Source organism: Athene cunicularia (genome assembly GCF_003259725.1).
Source record: "Athene cunicularia isolate RWA chromosome 2 unlocalized genomic scaffold, athCun1 chr2_part1, whole genome shotgun sequence".
NCBI lineage: Eukaryota > Metazoa > Chordata > Aves > Strigiformes > Strigidae > Athene > Athene cunicularia.
The window spans coordinates 144,825,302-144,849,411 of NW_020799095.1; the positions used below are offsets into that span (position 1 = coordinate 144,825,302).

General features: G+C 38.9%; 1 protein-coding gene and 1 long non-coding RNA gene across 11 annotated transcripts in view; both read left to right on the top strand.

Moving 5' to 3' along the window:
* The window catches only part of LOC113476391, a 795,003-nt gene that overhangs the window by 448,742 nt on the left and 322,151 nt on the right, over positions 1-24,110 (top strand). The gene's annotated exons all lie outside the window — the stretch shown is intronic.
* Positions 1-24,110, top strand: part of EFR3A (EFR3 homolog A) — a 95,441-nt gene that overhangs the window by 60,253 nt on the left and 11,078 nt on the right. For 8 of the 10 annotated variants that reach the window (XM_026841904.1, XM_026841901.1, XM_026841902.1 and 5 more), the window contains 10 exons: positions 754-918; positions 6,331-6,445; positions 8,306-8,357; positions 11,376-11,548; positions 11,986-12,061; positions 14,977-15,138; positions 17,333-17,464; positions 17,980-18,047; positions 19,333-19,460; positions 21,135-21,185. In XM_026841904.1, coding sequence (XP_026697705.1) covers positions 754-918; positions 6,331-6,445; positions 8,306-8,357; positions 11,376-11,548; positions 11,986-12,061; positions 14,977-15,138; positions 17,333-17,464; positions 17,980-18,047; positions 19,333-19,460; positions 21,135-21,185 — 1,122 coding nt within the window. The remainder of the gene's footprint in view (positions 1-753; positions 919-6,330; positions 6,446-8,305; positions 8,358-11,375; positions 11,549-11,985; positions 12,062-14,976; positions 15,139-17,332; positions 17,465-17,979; positions 18,048-19,332; positions 19,461-21,134; positions 21,186-24,110) is intronic. The other 2 variants (XM_026841905.1, XM_026841899.1) reach the window with 1 other exon arrangement.

Below are 24,110 nucleotides of genomic sequence, written 5' to 3' on the forward strand. Positions count from 1 at the left end.
CTTTGCTTCATCAGCTTCAGCCTGTCCTTTCTCTTCCTACAAGACCCACTTGCACACACAGACTTGTGAGGTCTTTTACTTTATTGTGAAAAGAGCTCATTATTTGATCCAATGTATAGAGATGTATAGTTGCACATTTTGCAGTAACTGAAATTCAGGTGCAGGTACCTGCGGTTTAATCCATTGTTTCATTAACCATTCATATTTTCTGTGTAAAACTTGCATTGTTTGTTGACTCTGGCCAGCAGCCGTTTGCTCATTCCCCTTTCCCAGAGAACAGGGAGAAGGTAGATAGAAGGTGTGTCTCCTCACAGTTTCTTGCACACCCCAGCCTACTCTCTGTAGAGACAGAGTGGGAAAAAGAAAAAGCCTTGATACTTGCTAGCTCTGTTAAGCAAAAGCCAAAACACTGGTGTGGTGTTAATCCTATTTTAGTCACAGGTCCAAAACACAGCACCACCCAGGCTGCTAGGAAGAAAGTTAACTCCAACCAAGCCAGACCATGTACAACTTGATAGTCATGGATTACCCATATATACCCGGTTGCATTTCCTGATTTGAGATTAACTTCTAAAATAGCAGGGTGTATGCATACTTCAGAAGTTTATCCCTAGGCCACATCCTTCAAACAGTGGATTTCACTTGTTCTTTTCAGCTTGATTTCCCCTGAAAAGGGATTGAAAACGTTGGTTATAATTTTCTTAAGGCATTGTTCCCTTGACAGGTGCAATCATTGTTATGTGTTGTTTCCAGGCCCAACTGTTCTGGAGGTTTTTAATACCTTGTTGAAGCACTTGCGCATCAGTGTTGACTTTGAGCTGGGTGATAGGCGCAGTTCATCAGGAAGTGCCACTTTCAGCACAAACTCCAAGGAGAGTGATGAGAGAATTGTCCAGAATGCTATTATTCAAACAATTGGTGAGTAATGACAGTAAGATAGGCTTACTTTAAATTCCCCCCTTTCTCCCACTTCCTCAATGAGATGATATTAAAACAGCTTGAATTAAAAAGGAATAATGGCAAGTGTGGTATCTCTGATTGTATTTGCCTCTAAATCTCAGACTCACTTTATGTATTTGACTTCTGAAAGACTGTTCTTTTAATGATTAACTGAGTAGATAGCCAAGAAGCTCAATTAAATTTAAAAATTCTGCTGGGCTTACAATAAATTTATTAATTATATTATCATATGGCCCTTGAAATATAGATGTCATTCTGTATCTTTGGGACATAACTAATATTCGTTCTTTTATGAAAATCATATTGCAAGCATTCATATGCAGTAATACATTTTAGTAACTATTACTTGAAAATTTGTAGGAATCAATGTTAAAGATATTGGCAACAATGACACCTAATGGCCAGTTGTGCTACCACAGCTTAACTGAAGTACTTTTAAGCACAGTGCTGAAAAAAAGAGCAACAATTCCTGTAAATAATTTCATTATAAAAGCTTCTCCTCTTTTATCAGATTTTCTCTTTATGGTAGGGATATTATATATTGCAGTGCATACATGATGTGTATTCCTTTATTAAGAGTAAGGGGGAATGTAACTTAAATGTTCACTAATCTAGAAAGCTTTCTAGAGCAGTAGCAAATACGTAGTAGATTATTTCTCACCATTACAGTAAAACTCCAATATGTTATCCCCCCCACCCCAAAAAAATCCCAACAACCCCACAATCCAATTATTTGAAGTAAAGCTTCTTTCTATCAAAGTTATATTATTGTACAGCAATAGAATAGCATAGAATATAGGGTAGAATAATAGTTGGAAGGGACTCATCAGGATCACCAGGTCCAACTCCCTGCTTCTCGCAGGGCTACCTAAAACTAAACTATATGACTAGGAGTATCATCCTGGCACTCTCTGAACTCTGACAGGCTTGGTGCTGTGACCAGTTCCCTGGGGAGCCTGTTCCAGTGACCAGCCATCCTCTTGATGAAGAACCTTTTCCTAATGTCCAGTCTGAACTTCTCCTGACATAGCTTTATCCCATTTTCTTGTGTCCTGTTGCTGGTCACCAGGGAGAGGAGATCAGCACCTCCCCCTCCACTGCCCACCTTGAGGAGGTTTTAGACTGTGAAGGGGTCACCCCTCATTCTTCTCTTTTCCAAGCTGAACAAACTAAGTGACCTCAGCTGCTTCTCCTATATCTTTCCCTCAAGGCCTTTCACCATCTTGGTCACCCTGCTCTGGACACACTCTAATAGTTTGATGTGCTTTTTATATTGAGGCACCCAAAACTGCACACAGTGCTGGAAGTGGGGCCGCACCAGTGCAGTGTGGACTGGGGCAATCACCTCCCTCAGCCGGCTGTGCTGTGCGTGGTGCACCCCAGGGCACAGTTGGCCCTTTTGACTGCCAGGACATGCTGTTGACTCATACTCAACTTGCCATCAACACAAACCCCCCGATCTCTTTCTGCAGTGCTGCTCTCCAGCCTCTCATCCCCCAGTTCGTACGTATAACCAGGGTTACCCTGTCCCGGGTGCAGGATCCAGCATTTGCTCCTGTTAAATTTCATATGGTTGGTGATTGCCCAGCTCTTTAGTCTCTCTAGATCTCTTTGTAAGGCCTCTCTACCCTTGAGGGAGTCCACAGCTGCTCCTAGTTTAAGTATCATTAGTAAACTTAATGTGCATTTGATTCCTGCATCCAGATCATCTATAAAAACATTGATGAGTGGTGGCTCTAAAGTTGAGCCCTGAGGTACCCCACTGGTGACTGGGCACCAACCAAATGTAACCTCATTTGCTATAACTCTTTGAGCCTGATCTGTTGGCCAGTTGCTCACCCAGTGTATTATGGACTTGCCTAGCTGTGTGTTGGACATCTTGTCCAGAAGGATACTGTGAGAGACAATATCAAAAGCTTTGCTAAAATCCAGATCCACTGTCTTTGCTTCATCAAATAGATGGGTGACCTTGTCATAACAGAAAAGTAAGTTGGTTAAGCAGGGCTTTCCCCTCATGAACCCATGCTGGGTATGACCAGTGGTTGCCTTGTCTCAAGTAGTTTTCAGTAACTCCCAGAATAACCCTATTAATTTCACCAGGCACTGAAGTGAGAATGACAGGACTGTAATTACCAGGGTCTTCCTTCTTATGCTTCTTGAAAACTGGGACATTTGCCAGCTTCCAGTTGGCTTGGGACCTCTCCAAGCTCTCAAGACCATTGAAAAATAACAGAGAGGTGTCCTGTGATGACATTGACCAGCTCTTATGGTACCCTGGGATGAATCCCATCAGGCCACAGAGACTTGAGCACATCTAGCTGGAGCAGTAAGTCTCAAGCAAGTTCAGAGTCAGCTGGAGTTCATATTTCCCCCTCCAGCTGTGTTCTTCCAACACATGGCTCCAAGGGTTTCCAGGGCCCTTCATTGGTCTTAAATGCCAAGGTGGAGAAGACGTTAAACGTTTCTTTTTTTATCTACATCTCTATTTGTGAGGTGACCGACCTTGTCAGGTAATGGACCAGTGTTGTCTTTGATCCTCCTTTTGCTGTTAACATTTTAAAAGTCTGTTTTGTTGTCCTTCACAATGCTGGCCAGCTTGAACTCTCAGTTTTTGCCACACAACTTTTCTCCCTACAGTGGTGAACAGCATCTCCATTGTCCTTCTGTGTCAGTTGTCCTTGCTTCCACTGTCCATACCCTTTCCTTTTCTGCCTAAGTTCTAGAAGATCTCTGCTTAGCCAAGCCAGCCTTCTCCCCTGCTTGCTTGACTTCCAACATTTTGGAATTGCCTGTTTCTGCGCTCTCAAAAGATGGCTCTTAAACAGTGACACATCCAGTGACCCCAATACCTTCAAAAACGTGCTCCTTCAGCAGCCCAAAAGTCTGCTCTCCCCATATCCAGGGTCACAGTTTTGCTGGCAGTTTTTCTCCCTGTTGCTGACAGTTTGAAACTCAGCTAGTTTGTGGTCACTGTAACCAAGAAAGCCACTGATCACCACTTCACCCATGAGTGTCTCTGTTTACAGACAACAAATCGAGGAGTGCACCTTTGTTTGGCAGCTCCCTTAGTACCTGCACCAAGAAGTTATCTTCAACATGCTTCAGAAATTTCATTGTGTCCTCTGTATGATGTTCCCAGTTCATGTCCGGCAAATTAAAATCACCCCTAAGAACAAGGGCAGTTGATTTAGAGGTATCCCTTAATTCCTTGTAGAAGGTGTCATCGTCCTGGCTGGGTGGTTGATAGTAGACTCCCACAACATCTGCTTCATTTGCTTTCCCTTTCATCCTTACCCAGAGGCTCTCAACCACATAATCACCAACAGTAAGCACCATAGGATCCAACCCTTCCCTTGCATACAGCGGCACCCCCCTGCCTCACCTACCCTGCCTGTTCTTCCTGAAGAGCCTATAACCATCCATCATGACACACCAGTCCCAGGACTCATCCCACCAGGATTCGCTTACGCCAGTGTTGTAGCTCAGGGACTGGACCAAAGATTCTACCTCATCTTGTTTATTCCTTTTGCTGTATGCATTAGTATAGAGACATTGCTAGGGTGCTCCGGTGTACTCAGCATGTTGTGGAGCAGACTGAAGGACCTTGCTAGCACACTGTCCCTCAAACATTGGCTTATCTCTAGCGAGCCTAGTTTTATCCATTTCCCCCTTCATATCTAGTTTAAAACTCTTTTGATGAGCCTTGCTAACTCCTGCACAAAGATCCTTTTCCCCCTTTGAGACAGGTGCACCCCATCTGTCACCATCAGGCCTGGTACCCTGTAGATTGAATCATGATCAGAAAAACCTAAAGATCTGCTGGTGACACCAGGCTGGAAGAATAGAGAACACTACTTGTGCTCCTAATCCCTTAACCAGTTGTCCCAAGGCCCTGAAGTCTCTCTTGATCTTACTTCTCACTGCAACTTCATCACTGCCTACTTGAAAAAGTAATAATGGATACATTTCTGAGAGCCATACCAGAGTAGGAACTTTTCTTTCCACATCTTTAACCTGGCCCCAGGGAGGCAGCAGGCTTCCCTAAGAAGTGGGTCAGGTTGGCATGTTGGGCTTTCTGATCCCCACAGAAGAGGGGATCCTATGACAATGATTCATCTTCTTTCTGGAAGCGGTTTTGATGCAGGGCAGAGGCTGTCATAACCTTGGCAACACCTCCAGCCTAGATGAACCATCATTCTCCTTGTTCGGTTCCACTTGCAGACCCGGACCTGTTCGGGGTGTCATGGAGGAGACGTGCCTGCTGCGCCGGGCAGGGGCTTGTCACCGCTGTCCCCTGTCCCTGAAGTCCCCGCGTTCTGCCGGGCGGGGAGAGGATAAGGGATCCTCCGTGTGCCGCCGGCCTGTCGCGGGCAGGCAGGTGCAGTTCCCGCAGCCTGTCCCCCTCTCGCTGTCCCTGACCCCCTCACCTGCTGCCCCTCCCGGAGCTCTGTCCCTGAGCGGAGGAGCTCCTCTCCCCGGGCGCAGCTCCCACAGCCGCGCTCACCGCTGCCGGCCGGCGCTGGAGGAGAGCAGGGCCCCCCCTGCGGCCCGGCACCGGGGGCAGCGTGTTCCCCCGGAGCTCTGCCTGCGGAGCTGCCGCAGGCGGGCGGGTGCGGAGCGGCGAGCGGCCGGGGCCTCCTGCCGGGTGGGTGCCATTGCTCCCGGCCGAGCCGGCAGAGCTGCCCGCCCCTCTGCAGAGTGCTGCGCCGGGCGCTGTGTGCCCACCCTGGGCATGGCGCTCCCCGGGGCAGGTGGTGTAGGTGTGGGGGCTCGGCTGCTGTTGGTCCTGGCCCTGCCCGGGTCTCTCAGCCGCTGTGGTGTGAGCTGCTGGCTCCTGGCGGGTCTCTGCGCTCCCCGCTGGTTACCCCTGTTCAGGGAACTCCCCTGTCCACTGAGCTAGAGTGCTCCACTGCCGATCGTGCTGGCACTGGAGCTGCTCACCTCAGCAGTTTCAAAGTAAAGTAATAGTCATATAATACTTGATTATCTCTGAGATTTCTGCTCCCCCACCTGTAATATAGTGATTTAAGAGCAGACAAAAGTAACATCACTGTGTTCCTGAGAAACACTTCCTATTCCTTACTAGTTATAAATAAACAGATGTCACGTATTCAACTTTAAAATGATATATTTAAAGGGGGATAAAATTAGACAATTTTAGGTTTTAACAAAGAAAGTGAATGTCATGAAAAGACTAAAGCCATTCAGCAGAAATAAACATGTGAGTATTACACCCTAAAACAAATCGTAGTTTTATTCTTCATCTATTTTGACCTTGCAAATATATTCCTTGTATTTATAAGGCCTTTCTTATAAAGAGAAGGGCCCTGTATCTCTTTCCTTGTGTGATTTCATTTCATTTTTATTTAGGATTTTTTGGAAGCAATCTCCCGGATTACCAGAGATCAGAGATTATGATGTTCATTATGGGAAAAGTACCTGTTTTGGGGACAACTTCACAGTCACTGGATACCAGTCATCTTGGGTTTGTATATCCTACTACAGGTTTTAATTTCTAATTGAAAATTTAGGGTTTAGGATCCTGATCATTTATGAAGTGAATAAGATTAAGAAAAGTGAAGTGCAAATTCTCACTCATTAGGGGCTGTATTAAATACTATGCAGAATCAAGAGAAGCAGTGTCAGCACTATGAAATCAATATCCAAACGCATTACTGAGAGAAAATACCTGATTGGAATTCAATTTATTCTTCAATAAAACATTTCTTCTCTATATATCTGTACAAATGAGTCTGAAATTATCTACTTAATGGTGGTTAATTTCATAACTTTTTAGATGTGTGTTTTGTGAATGAGGGAAACTCAACCATGACAACATTTTTATGAATAGCTGTATAATTTACAAATGGTTTTTTGGCTGTGGTCATTATGTATAAACTGACTTCAGATTAAGAAATAATATTGCAGAAATTACAGTGAATTTCTTTTGGTTTAGATTTTCCTGATTTATTTAGAAACAGGAAACAGCTATAGGTGGGCAGACTCCTGTAATATCATAATTAAAAAGCCACCATATGCTGAAATAATATTTTTCCCTGTAATATGAATAAGTATGTTTAAAAACTGCTTTTCATCAGTATGGGGAAAGTCACTGAAAACGTTGCAACTCTTTCTAGGTGTGCATAATACTTTGTACCACACATGCCTGCTCCCCTGCTAGGTTACATCGGAAGCCATTGTCGTTGTGCTTTGTTCCTGGTAGCTTTTCATATAGTATTGTGTCCCTGCAGTATGGGTCACTATTCCATAGAAATATCTGTGCCAAGCATTTATCAGTCATTTAGAAGGTATTTGAAATAGAAATCCATTTAGAATTCTGTACTTGCATGACCAGTTGGCATGGGGTGGTTTGTTTTTTTTTTTAACTATACAGTTTTCCTTTGTGGGATTCTATGTAAACATGGGACTGAGTAGTATGTTAGTATGATGCACATATGTAACTGTGAATAAAGTAAGCTTTCTGACTGCTGATACAGCCTGGCATTACTTACCTGAAAATTTGTTCTCTGCTACACAAGACATATGAATGATAGTGCCAGCTGGATATATAGCCAGGATTATAGCCCATGAAGGTGGAAGTTTCCACTGTTACATGTGGGGCAACTTTTGTGAAGAGGCTTGCTCTTTCCTCACACTATTTGGTGGACAAAAGGGTTTGTACCTTTTTTACTTTAAAGAAGGAATCTCTCTGAATTAAGTAGTTTATTCCAAGTGTACTTTTATTGTAAGATCTTGCAAGAACAGTGCGTATGTGACTATATACCAATAGGTATTTAACTTCCTCTAGTACCAGCAGATGGAAAATGTGAACAGATGAGAACAGATTAAGTAGTAGTGTGTGTACCTTCCTGTGAATTGAAAACTAGGGTTCTTTCAGTTTTTCTTGCTGATTTTGCAGATAACTTCAGTCTCAAAGTTTTGGGGTCTGACTTAAGAAGTGTCCTGTCTTCTTAAAGACTCAATTATGTTTTAATTTAGAAGAAATTCTGAGCACTGGTGTATGTGAAAATTGTCAATCATGTAGCAGTTGAACATTTCAGATACAAAGAGATTTTGGAATGAATGCGGAAGATTTAGATCTGCTTCACAGATATTATTTACTGTGCTTTGTTTTTTAAGCCTTCCTATAAATGTCCCTTTTAAAAACATTTAATTAGTGCACCTAATTTGGAGATATTTGCCCCTTATTTGTGGTCATTCAACATCCCTTCCAAGATTGCTGTGTTTGCTTGTCAATAATGCAGTTGTTAGAATGGCGTCTGGAGTGAAATAATATTTTCAAGATATGCAAAGATACTAATATACAACTTGTTTCTAATTGTAGAGATTTGGGAACTAGGAGGATTCAGATCATGTTATTGAGATCTTTACTTATGGTAAGCCTTCTGTGTTCAGTTTATTATAAGTACACAATGTTTCACTTTATATGTTTATACGTATAAGTACAGTATTGGAACTCTGTATTAAGAATTTAAATATACTTTCATATTAGATAGGTTTGTAGTTCTACTGGGTAAAATTGTGACAGAATTTTCCCAACTTAGAATACAAGCAGCTCAAGAAATAGTTCTCCATCTCTTAGAGCACTTCAGTGAATATCACTTATAGTAGGATCTGCAGATTCAAAAGAACATCGTAGAGTAGGCTGAGTTGACTAGTTCTGCCAGTAATGCTGGCAACATCAAAGTGAAATCACTTTTGTTTCTGACACCAGAAAAGCTGTAATTAGTAGAGTGGCTAATATTTTTCAAACTGTGGGAATGAATGCCTATCTCCAAGCCCTAAGAGCCTCAGGCACCATTGTTCCTTCCTTCCTGATATTTCCGAAGTTTCTTGTAAGGTATGGTTAATTGTTTTATCACAAATACAATTTTCAACTATAAAATCAAAGAGTGTTTCGGGATATACATCTTGGGAGTAAGAATCAGAATTGGGTATAAAAGGACGCTCTTGCCTGTAAAATCCTGGCCTATTTTGTTGCAGAAACTGAAAGCTGTTTAGTGACAAAAGTAGGTGAAATAGCATAAAGAATGCTTTCATGACTAAAGCAGAAAAATGCTATCCTGGAAAATGAGATTCTGTCCCTGCTTTGACATGAAATTTGTATGCAGTGTTGGGCAAATTAGTTAAACCATTTTTTGCTTGTCAGAATATGAAATCCTAGATTCTGGCTTGCTGAAGACCTGAACATTCACAGTTGCAGTTTAAGGACAGAAAAAAAAAAAACGTTATAAAGGACCTCAGGATCATTTTGCACATTGTCTTCATAAAAGATACTCAGCTGTACATAAACTGTTCCTGACAATATTTATCTCACCAGTCCTAAAAATTTCCATTGCAGTCGCTAGGAATTGTTCTAATTATTTGAGGTGCTGCATAGTCTGTAAGTATACTTTAAGGTGTTGCAGTTGTGCATGTGGAAGGTATTTAACATTCTTGACACTGAATTTTGGTTTGGATCCTTATTCTAAATATGGAGGTAAAATTCCATCATGGCACAAAGATGTGAAAGTGAATGTTTTATGCTTAATGAATTACTCAGAGACCGATAAATATTGTCAAAAAAATGCATGAAGGCACTTGTGTTCAGAGCAAAGCTTTTATTGCGGTATATAAGGTTTAGTCTGCACACATAATAAAGAACTCCTGAACCTTGCCTGTTTTGTCTACTGAACTGAGCATTGTATGTTATGTATTCTTTAAAAAGAATAATACTTAATAATTAGTCTGTTGTGCCTGCACACAGACAACTTAATGTTGTAGAGGCAATTAAAATGTGGCACTTCATTAAAAGTATGCACTTTTATTTGTGTCCTTACTGTTTGTAATATTAGAATTTTTCCTTTCAACCTATTCAGTTATGCTGTAGGGATGGTGCTTGCTCACACTTGGTTTAACCCCAGCAGGTGCAAAGCACCACCCAGTCACTTGCTCTTGCCCAGAGGGATGGGGGACAGAATCGGAAGGGTACAAGTGATAAGAGTGGATTGAAATGAAGACAGTTTAGTGAAAAAAAAAAAAAAAAAAAAAAAAAAAAAAAAAAAAAAAAAAAAAAAAAAAAAAAAAAAAAGGAAACAAAACCAAGGGGAAAAAAAGAAGAAAAACAAGTGATGAAAAATAAACCAAAACCAAACAAACCACTCCACCCAAACAAATGACAAAAACCCCACCCAAAACCCATTTGTTGCTCAGCACCAGCTAACTGATACCCATCCAGTCCCCGAGCAGCAGCAGCCCTTGCACACTGCTCCCTGTTTTGTTCCTGAGCACATCATCATATGGTCCGGGATATCCTTTGGCTCAGTTGGGGTTAGCTGTCATGCCTGTGTCCCCGCCCAGCTTCTTGTGCACCTCCAGCTTACTTGCTGGTGAGGTGGGGTGGTATGAGCAGCAGAAAAGGGAAGGACTGTGTAAGCACTACTTAGCAATAACAAAAACATCCCAGAATTATCAACACTGTTTTCATCACAGATCTAGAACACACAGCATACATGCTTCTATGAAGAAAATTGACTATCCCAGCCAAAAACAGTACAACATCATTCACATGTAAAAGCTGTAATGGTATGGAATATGAATAATGAAGATATAGTTATTATGTAAAGTCTTATATAAAAATATGATAGCTTTAATTATAATTAAATTTTGGATAATTTTACTCCCGTCATCCTCAACAGCTTATGCATGTCAGTTTCTAAATCCTGTTTTGGGTTTAAACATAATAAAAGTAATTTTTAAACATTTCTGACTGCTCTAAATGTTCAGCTGATTAATATTCAGATTGTCAGATAGAAGTTAACTTTTCCTCCGGAGCTTCCTTTAAATAAAACTAATCAAATGAGGCAAGTCAGAGTTAGTATTAGTTTAAAGAAGTAAAAACCAACACTGTGGTGCCAGATTTCTAAGAAAGTGATTTTTGCTACTTCCTTTTTTTGCAATAAAGTAGTATCCATAAATGTTTGATGTACATGTAGCCCCTGATTTATCTTTTTTTTTCTTTGCATAAGCCTACTCAGTACCATAGCTCAGAGCCTGAAATGGAAAAATCTCTATTGAAATTATTACCATCTTCATTTTATGCTCTGCAACTTGTCATAGGCCATTTAAAAAAAAAAAATTTCTTAAATGATACCTTTATTTTTTCTTTCGGGTGTGTTGGTAGAGGAAGGATCCCAAGAAATACCACTTTAAAACAGACAAGGGAGTTCATTTGAACATGAGTATTAAAGTATTTCCAAATTTGTAGTGAGATTATGAATTTTCAAAACTAGTATTTCGGTTTGAATCCACCTTTCAGATGCCAAAGCAAGCCCACTAAAAAGTGAGTGACAGCTGCAAGTAATTCTTACAATGCAGTAATGACACACATTAATTTTACTTCTAACAATGAACAGGTGACTTCAGGATACAAAGCAACAACGATAACTAATGCGCTTCCTCCCCCATTTCTGGACCCATTACTCTCTCCTTCACTCATGGAAGACTCTGAGCTAAGGCAGCTGGTCTTGGAAATACTGCATAATCTCATTGATCGGCATGACAACAGAGCAAAGCTCAGAGGGATACGGTAGTTCTTTTTGTTTGCTTTGGCCTAATTGAAATTCTAGTTTAATATCTGAATGATAAGTACTGTTGATTTTTAAATATTTTTCCTAATATGAAATGTTAATGTACTGCTTTGATAAATGCACAGTGCTCAGTGTAGCTTATTGATGGCAAGAGTTTTACCAGTAAGCCTCAGTGCATGATACCTTAAATGACCATTCCAAATATCTGCTGGTTTAACTGTGGAAGGCAGAATATGGTATGTTATATATAGAGAAAAAAATACGTGGTTGTCATAGTTCTGTTTATGGTTTTTCCTCTTCTTTGAATGTCATTGTTAAATATGGATATATTTAAAATGGAAATTGCCTCAAGTTTTGTTTGAATCATTTGTATATTTCACATCCACTTCCCTTTCAACTTCTTTTTGGTAAAATAATATTTTTGTTTGCTTTGTAGAATAATACCAGATGTTTCTGATCTAAAGATAAAACGAGACAAAATTTCAAGGCAAGACGTGAGTTTCATGAAAAAGGTAATAGAATGAAAAGGCTAGCTTTTCTATTAGAAAAACAATAAAGTAACTGAATCAGTTGACTTTCTTCTACAACTTTTGGAACAACTTGCAAAGATGAATTACCAAGTAATTTTTAAATTGTTACAGTGATTTCAGTGTTGAGGTGCTCTAGATACTTGAGAGGTGGTTCCATGGAATAAATAAATTTTCATTTATGTCTTTAGTGAAAACCTTTGCATGCATGAAATTAGAACAGTGTATATCTAAACCATGATTCTGAAAAGACCTCCCTACAGTTAGATCCCTGTGCAGCATTTAATTTATGCTCAATAGTAGTTTTTCATTTGTATGGCTTCTATTTTGAGGTAATTTTGGTTGTATTTTGAGGTAATTTCTTATTTTAAAATCTGTTTTAAAAACCTTGGTTCAGGGCTTGTGTCTTATGTTTTACTTCCTTTAAGAATCCCAGGTGTTAATTTTGAAAAAAAAAAAAAAAAAAAGCACCTCCTTGCAAGATTGTTTTTACAGAATATTGTGTCAGTTGACTTCTGAGGATGTTTCGTTCTAAAGAAAAACAGATTTAGGTTTTTTTAGCTGATGCTTATGTGGAGTGAATTCACTTCTTTACAATACATCCCTTATTTTCTATTTGGGAAAAATGCTTAGAGTTGTTGGTGTGCTCTGTTATTCCTGACTGGTTTATCTGTTTGGTATGTTTGTAAATGAAAAAAATACAAATTACTGTAGTAGTCTCAGGCAGGCTTTAGAGTGTTTATCATTGTTATCTTCCTGAGAAAATATATTCATTTCTCACAACTATCCCATGATGCTTTGTTTTTGTTTCTTATTAGCCCGTGAATTAAAAATGTGTCAGAGTGCTGACTTAATTTAATATTCTAATTATAAAAATCAGAAGAATTGCAATTTAAGTTGTCCAGAGGCAAAATTAGTACATGTGCAAAAATATGCAGACTAGGGTTGTGAGGCTTTCAAGTAACATTGCAAGGTAAATGTTCTTGCTAAGTTAGTACAGTTGATACTCCTTGCAGTATATTTACACCTGTTTGATACTGGAATAATACAAATATAAATAATGCTACAACACTGGCAATTATTACTAATGTATCTTTTTAAAAGTGAATTAAATTTTACTTCATCGAATTAATATCTAGGATTTAAAACACTTTGGATAAGTTGTATTTACCGATTTTGCTAGGTGAAAATTTGAATTGTCAAACTAAAAATTTGAATTGTTAATGCTTATCTGAAAGAGAGGGCAGGAGAGGAAAAGAGACTCTGACAAGGTCAAGAAAAGATTATAGTGTCTTCTAAAAAAAGTATTAACCTGTGAAATGAAGTCATTCAATAAGTATTTATGCGATACTGTTTCAGATGCATATCATAAACCTGGCGTTATTCACGTAGTGTAGATGTGTATGTTGGTAGCCTACTCTTCCTAGATACCTTGTGTAATCAAAGGAGAGGGGTGAAGCACCTCCAGAATTCCATTTAAGATCTGCATGACAGTCTAGGCTAGTTTGATGTTATCACAGAAACACAGAATCATCTAGGTTGGAAAGGACCTCGAAGATCATCTAGTCCAACCGTTAACCTAACACATCTATCTAACCATTAGATGAAGATCCTAAGGTAATTCTGTATCAAACTTAGGAATTTCGAAACTGAAAACTAGGTGGAATCAAACCAGACAGGCACAAAATTCATCGCACTCCACTTTCTCAAAGTCAGGAGGTTTATTTCTATCCTTTCTTTAAATGGAAATACTAGACTTCTTGCATTTTGCAATCTTCTATAAAGATACTATGTGTCAAGAAAATCCACATAATTTATTTTCATATCTAAGTGCAGTTCTTTATCAGTCGGATGAATCATTTCATTGTGTTTATTTTCCAAATATACTGTGTCTTTGAACAGCTAACTTTTACTGTGCTTATTTCTTAGTAGCTTCTGTGTTTTGCTAATAGCTGTTTCCCTCTTTTTTAAATCAAACATATATTTGAACTTTATATTTTATTTTAGAAGTAATAAAAAGGCCAACATTGTTATTATTTCTTCAGTGAATATGTCCTCCTTGAAGAACAGATGTTTTATTTCTCCTTCTAAAGCTGAGCTAGTAGTTCCAGAGATAAAACATCAGTCCTCAGATCTTGAAAATGAACTGTGTCAGCTGATACAGATCTGTATCCTCTATAGATTAAGAGTGCTGTGGCGGTACCGAGTTGTGTGTTGCATGCAAAACCTACTGCTTATCCTGCCGTTCTGTGATTTGTTTTTTGTGTTGAGATAGTAGTTTCTTTACAAAGATTTGGTTAAGCAGAGTGTTGCAAGGAAATGAAAGTCACTTTTGAAATTGAGGGTCTTTCATTAGATAACCTGTGTTCTTCAATAGAGATAGAGCCTCTTTATGCACGCTGGTAAATGAGCCCTACTCACCTTCTGAAACACTCTCTGCTTAATGAATAGATTTGATGTTTTCGCAAGGATAACCCATGAAGCTCCTCAGTTACATGAACATTCTTGAGAATGTTTCAAGATCTACATTTTGTTTTCTCCTTTTTGTAAATGGGCAAATTTTTTTCTGAATATTTTAACAGGAAATGAATGCCAGTGTCTGACACACAGTGCAGTATTCATGTGCAATTCTTTGTATCATCTTACCTATCTGTACACTTCTACATAAAATGGAACAGTGCTGTTTTTGTAAACTAGTAGTTATCTTAATCATATACTTGATTGTGTATGTGTATACATGTATTTTATGCTTTTCTAATTTCTATAATTCTCTATCTAAAATGATCTAACATCAAAGTTGGCCCTGCTTGGAGTAGGTAGTTGTACCAGAGGACCTTTAAATATCCTTTCTAAGCTAAATTATTCTGTTATTTTAATACTCATTTTCCCTTTTTTTATAGCATGGTCAGCAGTTGTACAGACACATCTACTTAGGCTGTAAAGAAGAAGACAATGTCCAAAAAAACTTTGAACTACTGTTTACATCTCTAGCTCTTACCACAATTGAACTAGCCAATGAAGAAGTGGTTATTGACCTCATTCGATTAGCTATTGCTCTGCAGGTATGAGTCTGAAACAGCGGTGTGTTCATCGATTGACAACTTATATTTCTAATTGGAGATGTGGATAATTTTTTTTGTTTGCATATTGATCTTCAAATTGGCTATCTCGTCTTTCACTCCAAATTTGATCGGTCCATTAAGGAAATGCACTTTATACGTACCACTTAATAATAGGGAAGTTTCTAAACTAAGCTAATCAGATTTGTTACAAACTTCTACAGCATGTTCTTTTCAGGAAGTATAGCAGAAACTGAAATTTGTTGGAATATTCCCTAGAATCACTGATATATTCATTAACAAATTGACAAGGTATTCTTACAACCTGTGATCTTGCATCAGTGTTCTGTATAAAATATATAGACTGTCCTCACCTTGGGAAAAAACTTTTGGTTAATTGCTTGTTTGGAAATATTTGTCAAACCAGGCTATTTATTCTTACCTTAAAGTTCTATCAGTGTGTTGACAGGCTTTATTCTTTAACATTTCTTTTACAGGATCAAACATTATTTCATATTTGCATACAGTCCTCGGTGAAACTGTGTAACTTAGTGTTTTGCTGATTAGGGATACCAATTAAACTCAGACACCAGAGTGAAAAGTGAAAAGAGCAGGCGTATTTTACTTAAAATAACTAAAGAATATAACAGAACAATACAGAAAACATACAGTAAGAAAAGATAGAACAGTGCACTTAAACAAATAGGAAAATACAGGGTAATGCATCAAATCATTACTACCTGAGAAAGAGAATAGTGATTAAGGAAGATACATCACCACTTGCATACTTTACCATCATCCAGACCCGCAGTCGCTGGGCAGCCCTGGTTACAGCGAGGATTTGGAGAGCCTGTCCTGGCAAGTGGGAAATCCTACGCGGGGCGTCCACCCGTAGCTGAGGCTTCAAAAGTCGCTGTGAACGGGTCCAGCCTTATATACCTAAAAATTAGCTAGACAGAATAGCTGGCACCTTTGTTTTGAGTGGAAATATCTGGTTCTGTTCTTACGTTAGATTCTTCCAGGGCCTGGCCAGGGCTCAAGGAAGAAACTTAAGGGTTTCCCAGCTTATCTAATTGATTTATGAGCAAGGTCTCACGCCAGGTCACAGGGCCAGACAGCTGTGTCTGCGACCTTGTTATCTTGCCTATACACAAGGAAAGATAAGGATATATATAGGTGTATATTTAGCATAAACGTGTTTAGTACAATACCTACTAATAAAATGGTCGTTAGCTATAAAAGACACAGGATTGATTTATAGATTGGCTCTGGCTTGGGCCCATTGTCCAAGCCTCAGCACTTTGATCTGTTATCTTGCCTATACTTAAGAAAAAAAAAAGAGAGAGAGAGAGAGAGAGATACACACACACACACACACACACACACACACGATAAACATATTTAGTACAATACTTACTAGTACAATGGTTGTCAGCTATAAAATATACAGGATTCATCTATAGGTCAACTCTGGCTTGGGCCTATTGTCCAAGCCTTAGCGCTTCACTTAGTAGATTTACATGGGTTGAAATTAAATCATTCAAATAAATAGTGCTAGCATGTGCTGTGGAAATTTGATGAAATTGTGTCCTGTATTCCCAGTTCACTCTGCCATTAGCCTTGTTCCCTAATGTGCACCTGCATTATGAAACCTCTGAAATAGAGAGTGCATCCTTAATTATAAAATATGTCACTGAACCAAATCCTTACTTGATGAAATGACATTAGGAGTTTTACTAGAGCAAAAATAATACAATCTGAATAAATATAGAAATGCTAATAAGCATTAAATAATTCCCTTTATGATACTGTATCTGTGACTCACAAGAGTGATTTTTATTATTAAACTACTCTTTCTAATTTTCCTGAAAAAAGTTATGATCAGCAGGTGGTAGGGACAAGATACTACGAGTCATTAACCTGTACTCTCTTTCTGTGAAACACATGTTTGAGTTGAGTAGATATATTTCTCTTTGTAGAGGTTGAATCCTTCAAGCTCTCTAACTTCAGATTGATATGTACCTAATTTGGGAACAAGCTAAAAGATTTTAGGATTTTATGATGAGAGGTATTAAATGCTAAGTAATACCAGATAGTCATCATATGTCAGCTAGTGTCACTGATAATAATTTTGACTTCCATATATTTGGGACAGCCTGTTAACTTTGGGAAGTATAATACTGTATTTATATTTCAGGACATTGCCATCATCAATGAGGATAATCTGCCAATGTTTAATCGTTGTGGTGTCATGGCATTAGTTGCAGCATATCTAAATTTTCTGAGTCAGATGATTGCAGTTCCTGCCTTTTGTCAGCATGTCAGCAAGGTAACACATAATTAAGTAATTCAAATCATGTAGAACAGTACACATTCTACTGTAAAATGGATAAATTACTTCTGTCAAGTAGTTACTTGTGGTGGTGTTCTCCTGTATTGGGGTCCACCAACATTATTCTTTGTCTTTGGTCTCTGATGGCATTATTTGCTGACTCTTTAAAATTATGCACAAACTTTTCCTAAGATATAGCATTTTTATTTTGTTTATGGTACCATATATAATGGGCTAAATCCCCATCTGGTATAAAACTTTACAGCCTCACTGGCTTTGGTAAAACAGTACTGACATGCACAAGACCATGAGAAACAGATTTTTAGTCTAAAGGGTGAGTGCCACAATATCCTACTCTGGTTAAAAGACATTTTAAAAGCCTTATTTATACTGAGGTAGATGTTAGTGAAGGATTAGTAATCTACTACAGTAGAACCTCTTTTAAGCAATTTAGTCATTGTAGAAAATGGCTATGGAACTACTTTTGTATTATTTGTTTTGGGTTTTTTCAGGTCATTGAAACTAGAAGTCTGGAAGCATCTTATTTTCTACCAGAAACGATTTTTAAAGACAAATGCAAGTAAGTAGATACAGGATGTGAATTAGTGAACAGCGAAGTACCTATTTTACTATTAAAAATTGCACATCATTGAAATATGGTGCATATGTGAAAAATAATTTACGAGGTTTAACAACATGAAGGATAGGCAGAACAAAAGCATTAAATGCATATATGGAGAAAATATAGTTTTCAGACTTTTTTATTGTAGTTAGAGGCACTTATATCTGCACAATATGATGTTTGGTGTGTTAACACAGCAGAATGCATTTTCACTGAATCATAGAATTGTTTAGTTTGGTAAAGACCTTTAAGATCATCAAGTCCAGCCACTAACCTAACACAGCCCAGCCCACCACCAAACCATGTCCCTAAGGACCACATCTACCCATCTTTTAAATACCTCCAGGGACGGTGATCATCTGGTCCAACCCCCCTGCTGAAGCAGGATCACCTAGAGCAGGTGGTTTGGAACCACATCTAGATGACTTTGGAATATATACAGGATGGAGACTCCATGGCCTCTCTGGGCAACCTGTGCCAGTGTTTGGTCACCCTCACAGTAAAAAACTGTTTCCTGATGTTCAAACAGAACTTCTGTGTTTCAGTCTGTGCCCATTGCTTCTGGTGCTGCCACTGGGCACCACTGAAAAGAGCCTGGCTCCGTTGTCTTTCCACCCTCCCTCCCTTAAGGAAGTTATACACATTGATAAGATCCATCATCTTTTCTCTGTGCTGAATCGTCCCAGCTCTTCCAGTCTTTCTTAACTGGAGACATGCCCCAGTCCTTTACTCCACCTCAGTGGTCCTTTGTTGACTCTCTAAAATAAGTCCGTGTCTCTCCTGTCCTGGGGAACCCAGCACTGACATAGTGCTCCAGGTATGACCTTAACAGTGCTGAGGGGAAGGATTTCCTCCCTTGACCTGCTGGCACTACTCTGCCTTATGCAGCCCCAGAAACCCTGAGCCTTTTTTGCCACAAGGGCACATTGCTGACAAATGGCAAATACTATTACAGTGCAGTTTTTTCTGTCTAACGGAGACCGTAATCTCTCAAGACATAGCAAAACAGGTGCAGAACACATATCAGACAACCAAAAAGTGTTAAGGTAATTTAAAATATTGCAGTGGTATTCAAAGCACTAATTTTGGGCTGTATATTCATTCCTAAAAAACTGAGCAAGTTTTATTTCCGTCAGATCATTGCCTTTGACCCTTTTGATTGCTTGCAGACATTAGAAAAATATTGTACTTAGTGAACAAATCTCTATTGGTAGATAATAATTTCGAATATATATTTCAACAGTCTTCCAAAATCCTTAGAGAAGCATGAAAAAAATTTATTTTTCCTGACGAACAAGATTGCAGAATCATTAGGAGGCAGTGGATACAGTGTGGAAAGATTGTCAGTTCCATATGTACCCCAGGTAACAGGTAAGTGGTGATTAATGGCAAAACTACTAAGTACCAGTTACAAAGAATGCCTTCCTAATGTGTTGTGTGCCAATAAAATGTAATGTGACTACTTGGCAACAAAATTTAATCATGGTATAATTTTGTTTTCTCATGATGGTGTTTGTTTTTTTTTCTCATTACCTACTGTATTATTCTTAAGAAGTTTCAAACTTTGTGTCCCTTGAAGAGTTTGTTTTCCTTAAATTCAGGAGGTGGGGCAGAAAGTTCTTGAGCCCACTTCAACTCTTTTTAATGAAGTCTTTGCTTTCAGAAGAATACCTAAGAAGATCATAGTGATTATTACTGGTTTTCTGTATTAACTTTGTTAACTATGTGTGTTTTGTGGCTGTATATAACTGGTTGCTATTGTAATAGACTATGGGACATCCCAGTGTGAAGCATGACCTTTTTGCGAAATACAAGTACGTAGCAGGAAAATGGGATTCCTTTGTTTCATAGCTCATGGATAGAAAGAAACAGTACATATGGACAGTGAATGCCAGATCTGTCACATTTGCAATATGGTTCAGAGACATTGGTGCCTGCTCTTGAATAAGCTTTTTTGGATAGCTGCTATGGGAGGGAATGAGTTCTCCAAAACAGCAGGTGTGGTTTTGTCCCAAGTGCTAGCAGGCACACTAGTGTGATATATTCTGACATAGCTGAAATGTCTGTTTTCTGTTGCCGCTTTATCTTCTAAAAATGAAAAAGTTGCTATACTTAACAGATTACTTCTTCTAGCATCCAAAAAAACAGTTAACATTATATTTTAGTATTGGCAGAAGAGGCAGGTAGCAAGTAAGCAAATGTTGGGTTTTCAAATTTTTACTGTTTTCAGGTGAATTAGAATGGAATAAGAAAGATAGCCTGGTTTGAAATTTATGTTAAGCCTCTTATAGAAATTAAGATGTATTTGTACCCAAATGACCTTGCTAGAGTTTTCTTGAATGCTTTGATAAAAATGCATTCCTACATAGTAAGATACGCAAGTTCTGACATCAAGGTTAAGTGAGTTTATCTGCCTCTTCAGGTGATGAGAAATGGCCATATTTAATGCGAAATCTTAGCGTATGTGAATCAGATGGGGTTTGGACACTTTTTTGTAAACTTTTTGTAAAGAGCAGTAACCAAAATTGGTTCAACGTCTGTTACCATATCTCATTAGGATCATTATTCTCTGATCCTGGGGGATATTGAGCTTCCAAGGTTTTGTTTAACTAAATCAGGATCAAAGCAATTATGATTCGGAATTCTGAAACTTTTCATTTTTTACTTGAATTAAATATTCCATTTCTGCAATTATATTACAAAGCTAGTATATAGCGTTTCAAAATATATCATTATTTTTAGTGAAATATTGATTCATTTTTTGTATATTCCTGTGAAAGTTATGATTGAACCCAAAAAGCTACTAAAGTTTTTATCCTAAATATTTCTAGTATTTCTGAGTATCAGTGATGTAATACTTAACAATGACTTATCATCATCCTGTCTCTTTTCAGGTTTTGGTGGTACGTATCAGTTTGAAAGACATTCATATTTGCAACTTTTTGTACCTTGTTCTCTTCCTTATTTAAGAGAGGGGGGAAGCTGATAATTTAAATGTACATTTAACCTTTTTTTTTTCTATAATTTCTTTTTTGTTATATTTAGCTCTATTTCCATCAGGCAAAAAACCTTATAAATGCAGACACAAGTCAAAAGGTAAAAATGAGTTGTAGGTCAGCCTGCTCTTCTACTAGCTGTGGTGTGTCTGTATATGATGTGCACAAAAAAAATGCTTTTAGAAGGCCTTTAGAACTTTAGGCCAGATATTGTGTTGTACTTAGTGTACCTAGTATTTTCTTCCACTTTGTTTTTTTTAATCTCCTTCATATACCTGTAGCAATGTTAGCTGCCACAAGGTTTGCCTTTGTGTTTACTCTTGATTTGGAACTCTACAATACGGTAGCTTCCTGTTTTCTTTTCCTGAGCAGGTAGTAAGGCTATAGGTATCATTTTTGTGATAGTATTAATTACGTCTTTGAGTGACATTACAAGAACTTGGTAGAAGTTTGGAAAAGGCTCTCAGCTGTTCACAGAATGCTGACTCATCTTACTCTTTGGCTGTTGAGGATAACGGTCCACTAACTAGCAGGACATGTATACGTGCTTACGTTCTGTGTGCATCCCACCAGTAGCTAGGCTTAGACACTGTCTACTCACCAGCTGTCTCCAGGTTCCCAGTCTCCCCAGTCACTATCATGTGAGTCCCCAAGGCCCACAGCCGCTGGCCCAGATCCCCTTTGTGCACAGCAGTGCACATGCACGTGTGTACGTGTGGGTCTCAGTCAACCCCCCAGGCTCCATGGTCTCTCTGACAGTTGCCCTGGCACTCCTGGTCCCTCCAGGTGCCTGCCCCTCAGAGACACACAGAGTGCCAGACACACAGGGACACCCCCTGGCTCCCAGGCCACTTGACCTACTCGCCTGCTGGTCCAGCTTGCTACTCCCTTGTGATCACACACTGACGCTGTGTACCTTCACTCCCTGCAGACACACCGGCCTTCTGACCTGTGCTCTGACTCCAGTTGGTGTGTTCAGACCGCTCTGCACACACTTGTGCGAAGAATAGAGTCCCTCACCCAGGAAAGAGAAATGGGATTTGCTCAGAAGATGGGACAGGGTGCACTGATGAGGCTCAGGGCATGGCCAGATGCACATACTGATCAGCAGCTAGTTTACATGGGACTGTTGCCTTTATCCCCTTATTCCTCTCTTTTCCTTGCTTCCTCCTTCTCAAACCCTCTCAATTCTTCTTTTCTCCACCCTTGCTTCCTTCCCTAAACATCCCATTCTAATCCTGGTGCAATCCCAAGATGCTGTTCCCCTGTATTACAGTGTCCCTTACCCCAGTCACTGATCCCACCTCAGCCAGTGAGGTGACCCAGAGAGCTGCTCCCATTGCCCCATGGGGTAGGTGCCACCCCTGGGCCATGGGGCCAAAACTCCTGGGACAGCCCTGGCAGGGACCAAGGCAGTGGGTGTTGGGGCTCCACCACTGCCCTCGTGCCTCTGGGCTCCTTCACGTGTGTGGAGACGAGCTGTATACCATATAACAGGAAAAAATTGCAATTTTCACAATCTTTTACCCAATTAATACGTTAAAATTAGAAATGAATGGACATTTTATTAGGCAAGTATAGTGAGGCATCCATTACAAAACTGAACCCTATCCAGAGAAGTCTCAGAAATGTATCTTATGGTATTTGCATGACAATTATAAAGAGAGCAGCAAGATGGCAGCAAAGATATAGTTTTGTCTTGTGTTTACCCTTGAGGGCTAAGGTGTTTTCCTCAGACTCTGTATGTATTGGGTCACGTAACAGTGAGCCATCAGAGATTAAAAATCAAGTAAATCCTTTAAAATGCCACTTCAAATGCTCAGGGCCCCTGGCAAAGATAGCTAGAATTCTGGTGGTTTTCACTAATCTTATTCTTTCACTGCCTCTTGATCTTAAAATGGCGTTTCATTTGTATGACTTCTGAAAGTACTTTCTTGATTTTTAAAACCTGAGTATGTTCAGCTCTGCTGGAATGAATTCTGTTTGTGCTCAATATTTACACTGCCAAAGCACTTTGCTAGAAGTGGTTTAAACAAAGGTTTAAAGAAGAACCAGAATAAATTACCTTGTGGTGGGAGAGTTTTGCAGTCATTCTCCTTATCTTAGTATCAGGTGCCTGTAGGTGCTTCTGACTATGTGCACTGCAAGTCATCAAATAATAATGGCCAGATCCAAATGACTTGATCTTGGCTAAAATCTAAAATATGGCGTCGCAATTCATGGTTTTGTAAATGAGACACGAAAGTCAGGTCACGAAAGTCTCCATTTGTCAGAGGATGCCCATGACACATTTGGAAATGTATTTTTGGTTTTGGGGTTTTTTTTTTTAATCTTATGTTAATATATTGTCAAGTACGAGAAAAGATTATTGGTGTATTTTCTCAGGAATGCAGTTACAGAAGGAAAATCCATCAACTGATGGATCATTTGATCATAATCTGCTAATACACTAATGAAATTGTTATGCTTCTTTTAGTATCAGCACAGTTGGTCTTATTCTGACAACTTTTTAGGCCAGCTGGACTTGCTAAAATGTTTGTAGGAACTTAGAAAAATGGTGAGAATTTTTTTTCACCGAGTAGATTTTTAGACTCATTGAATATGATACTTGTAGCAAGGAAGGATTGTTTTTCATTTCCATTCAGAAATCTTTAATGCTCCAGTCAATGAATTGTCTTCCAACAAGTCCTTTTCTGTTTCAGAGTACCTTCAAATCAAGGTCTTAGTATTTCAGTTTCACAACAACAAAAAAAAAAAGTTCAAGCTTTTGTAAATTAGTCTGCAGCAATATATCATTATGTGCTATGTTATTTATTATACATTTGAATGAGATCTCTTCTTTTTAAATTCTGATCTTTTAAGGGAAATTTGGCAAAGTCTGGGATGAGAGGGGGAAGAGACAAAGAAAAGGTTATTTTCCTTCATATTTAATAATTTAGAACAATAACTGATCATTTTTCTCCACAATCCAAATGATAAAATAGATGATCTTGGGTTAAATAAGCATATAGAAACAAATCTGCAT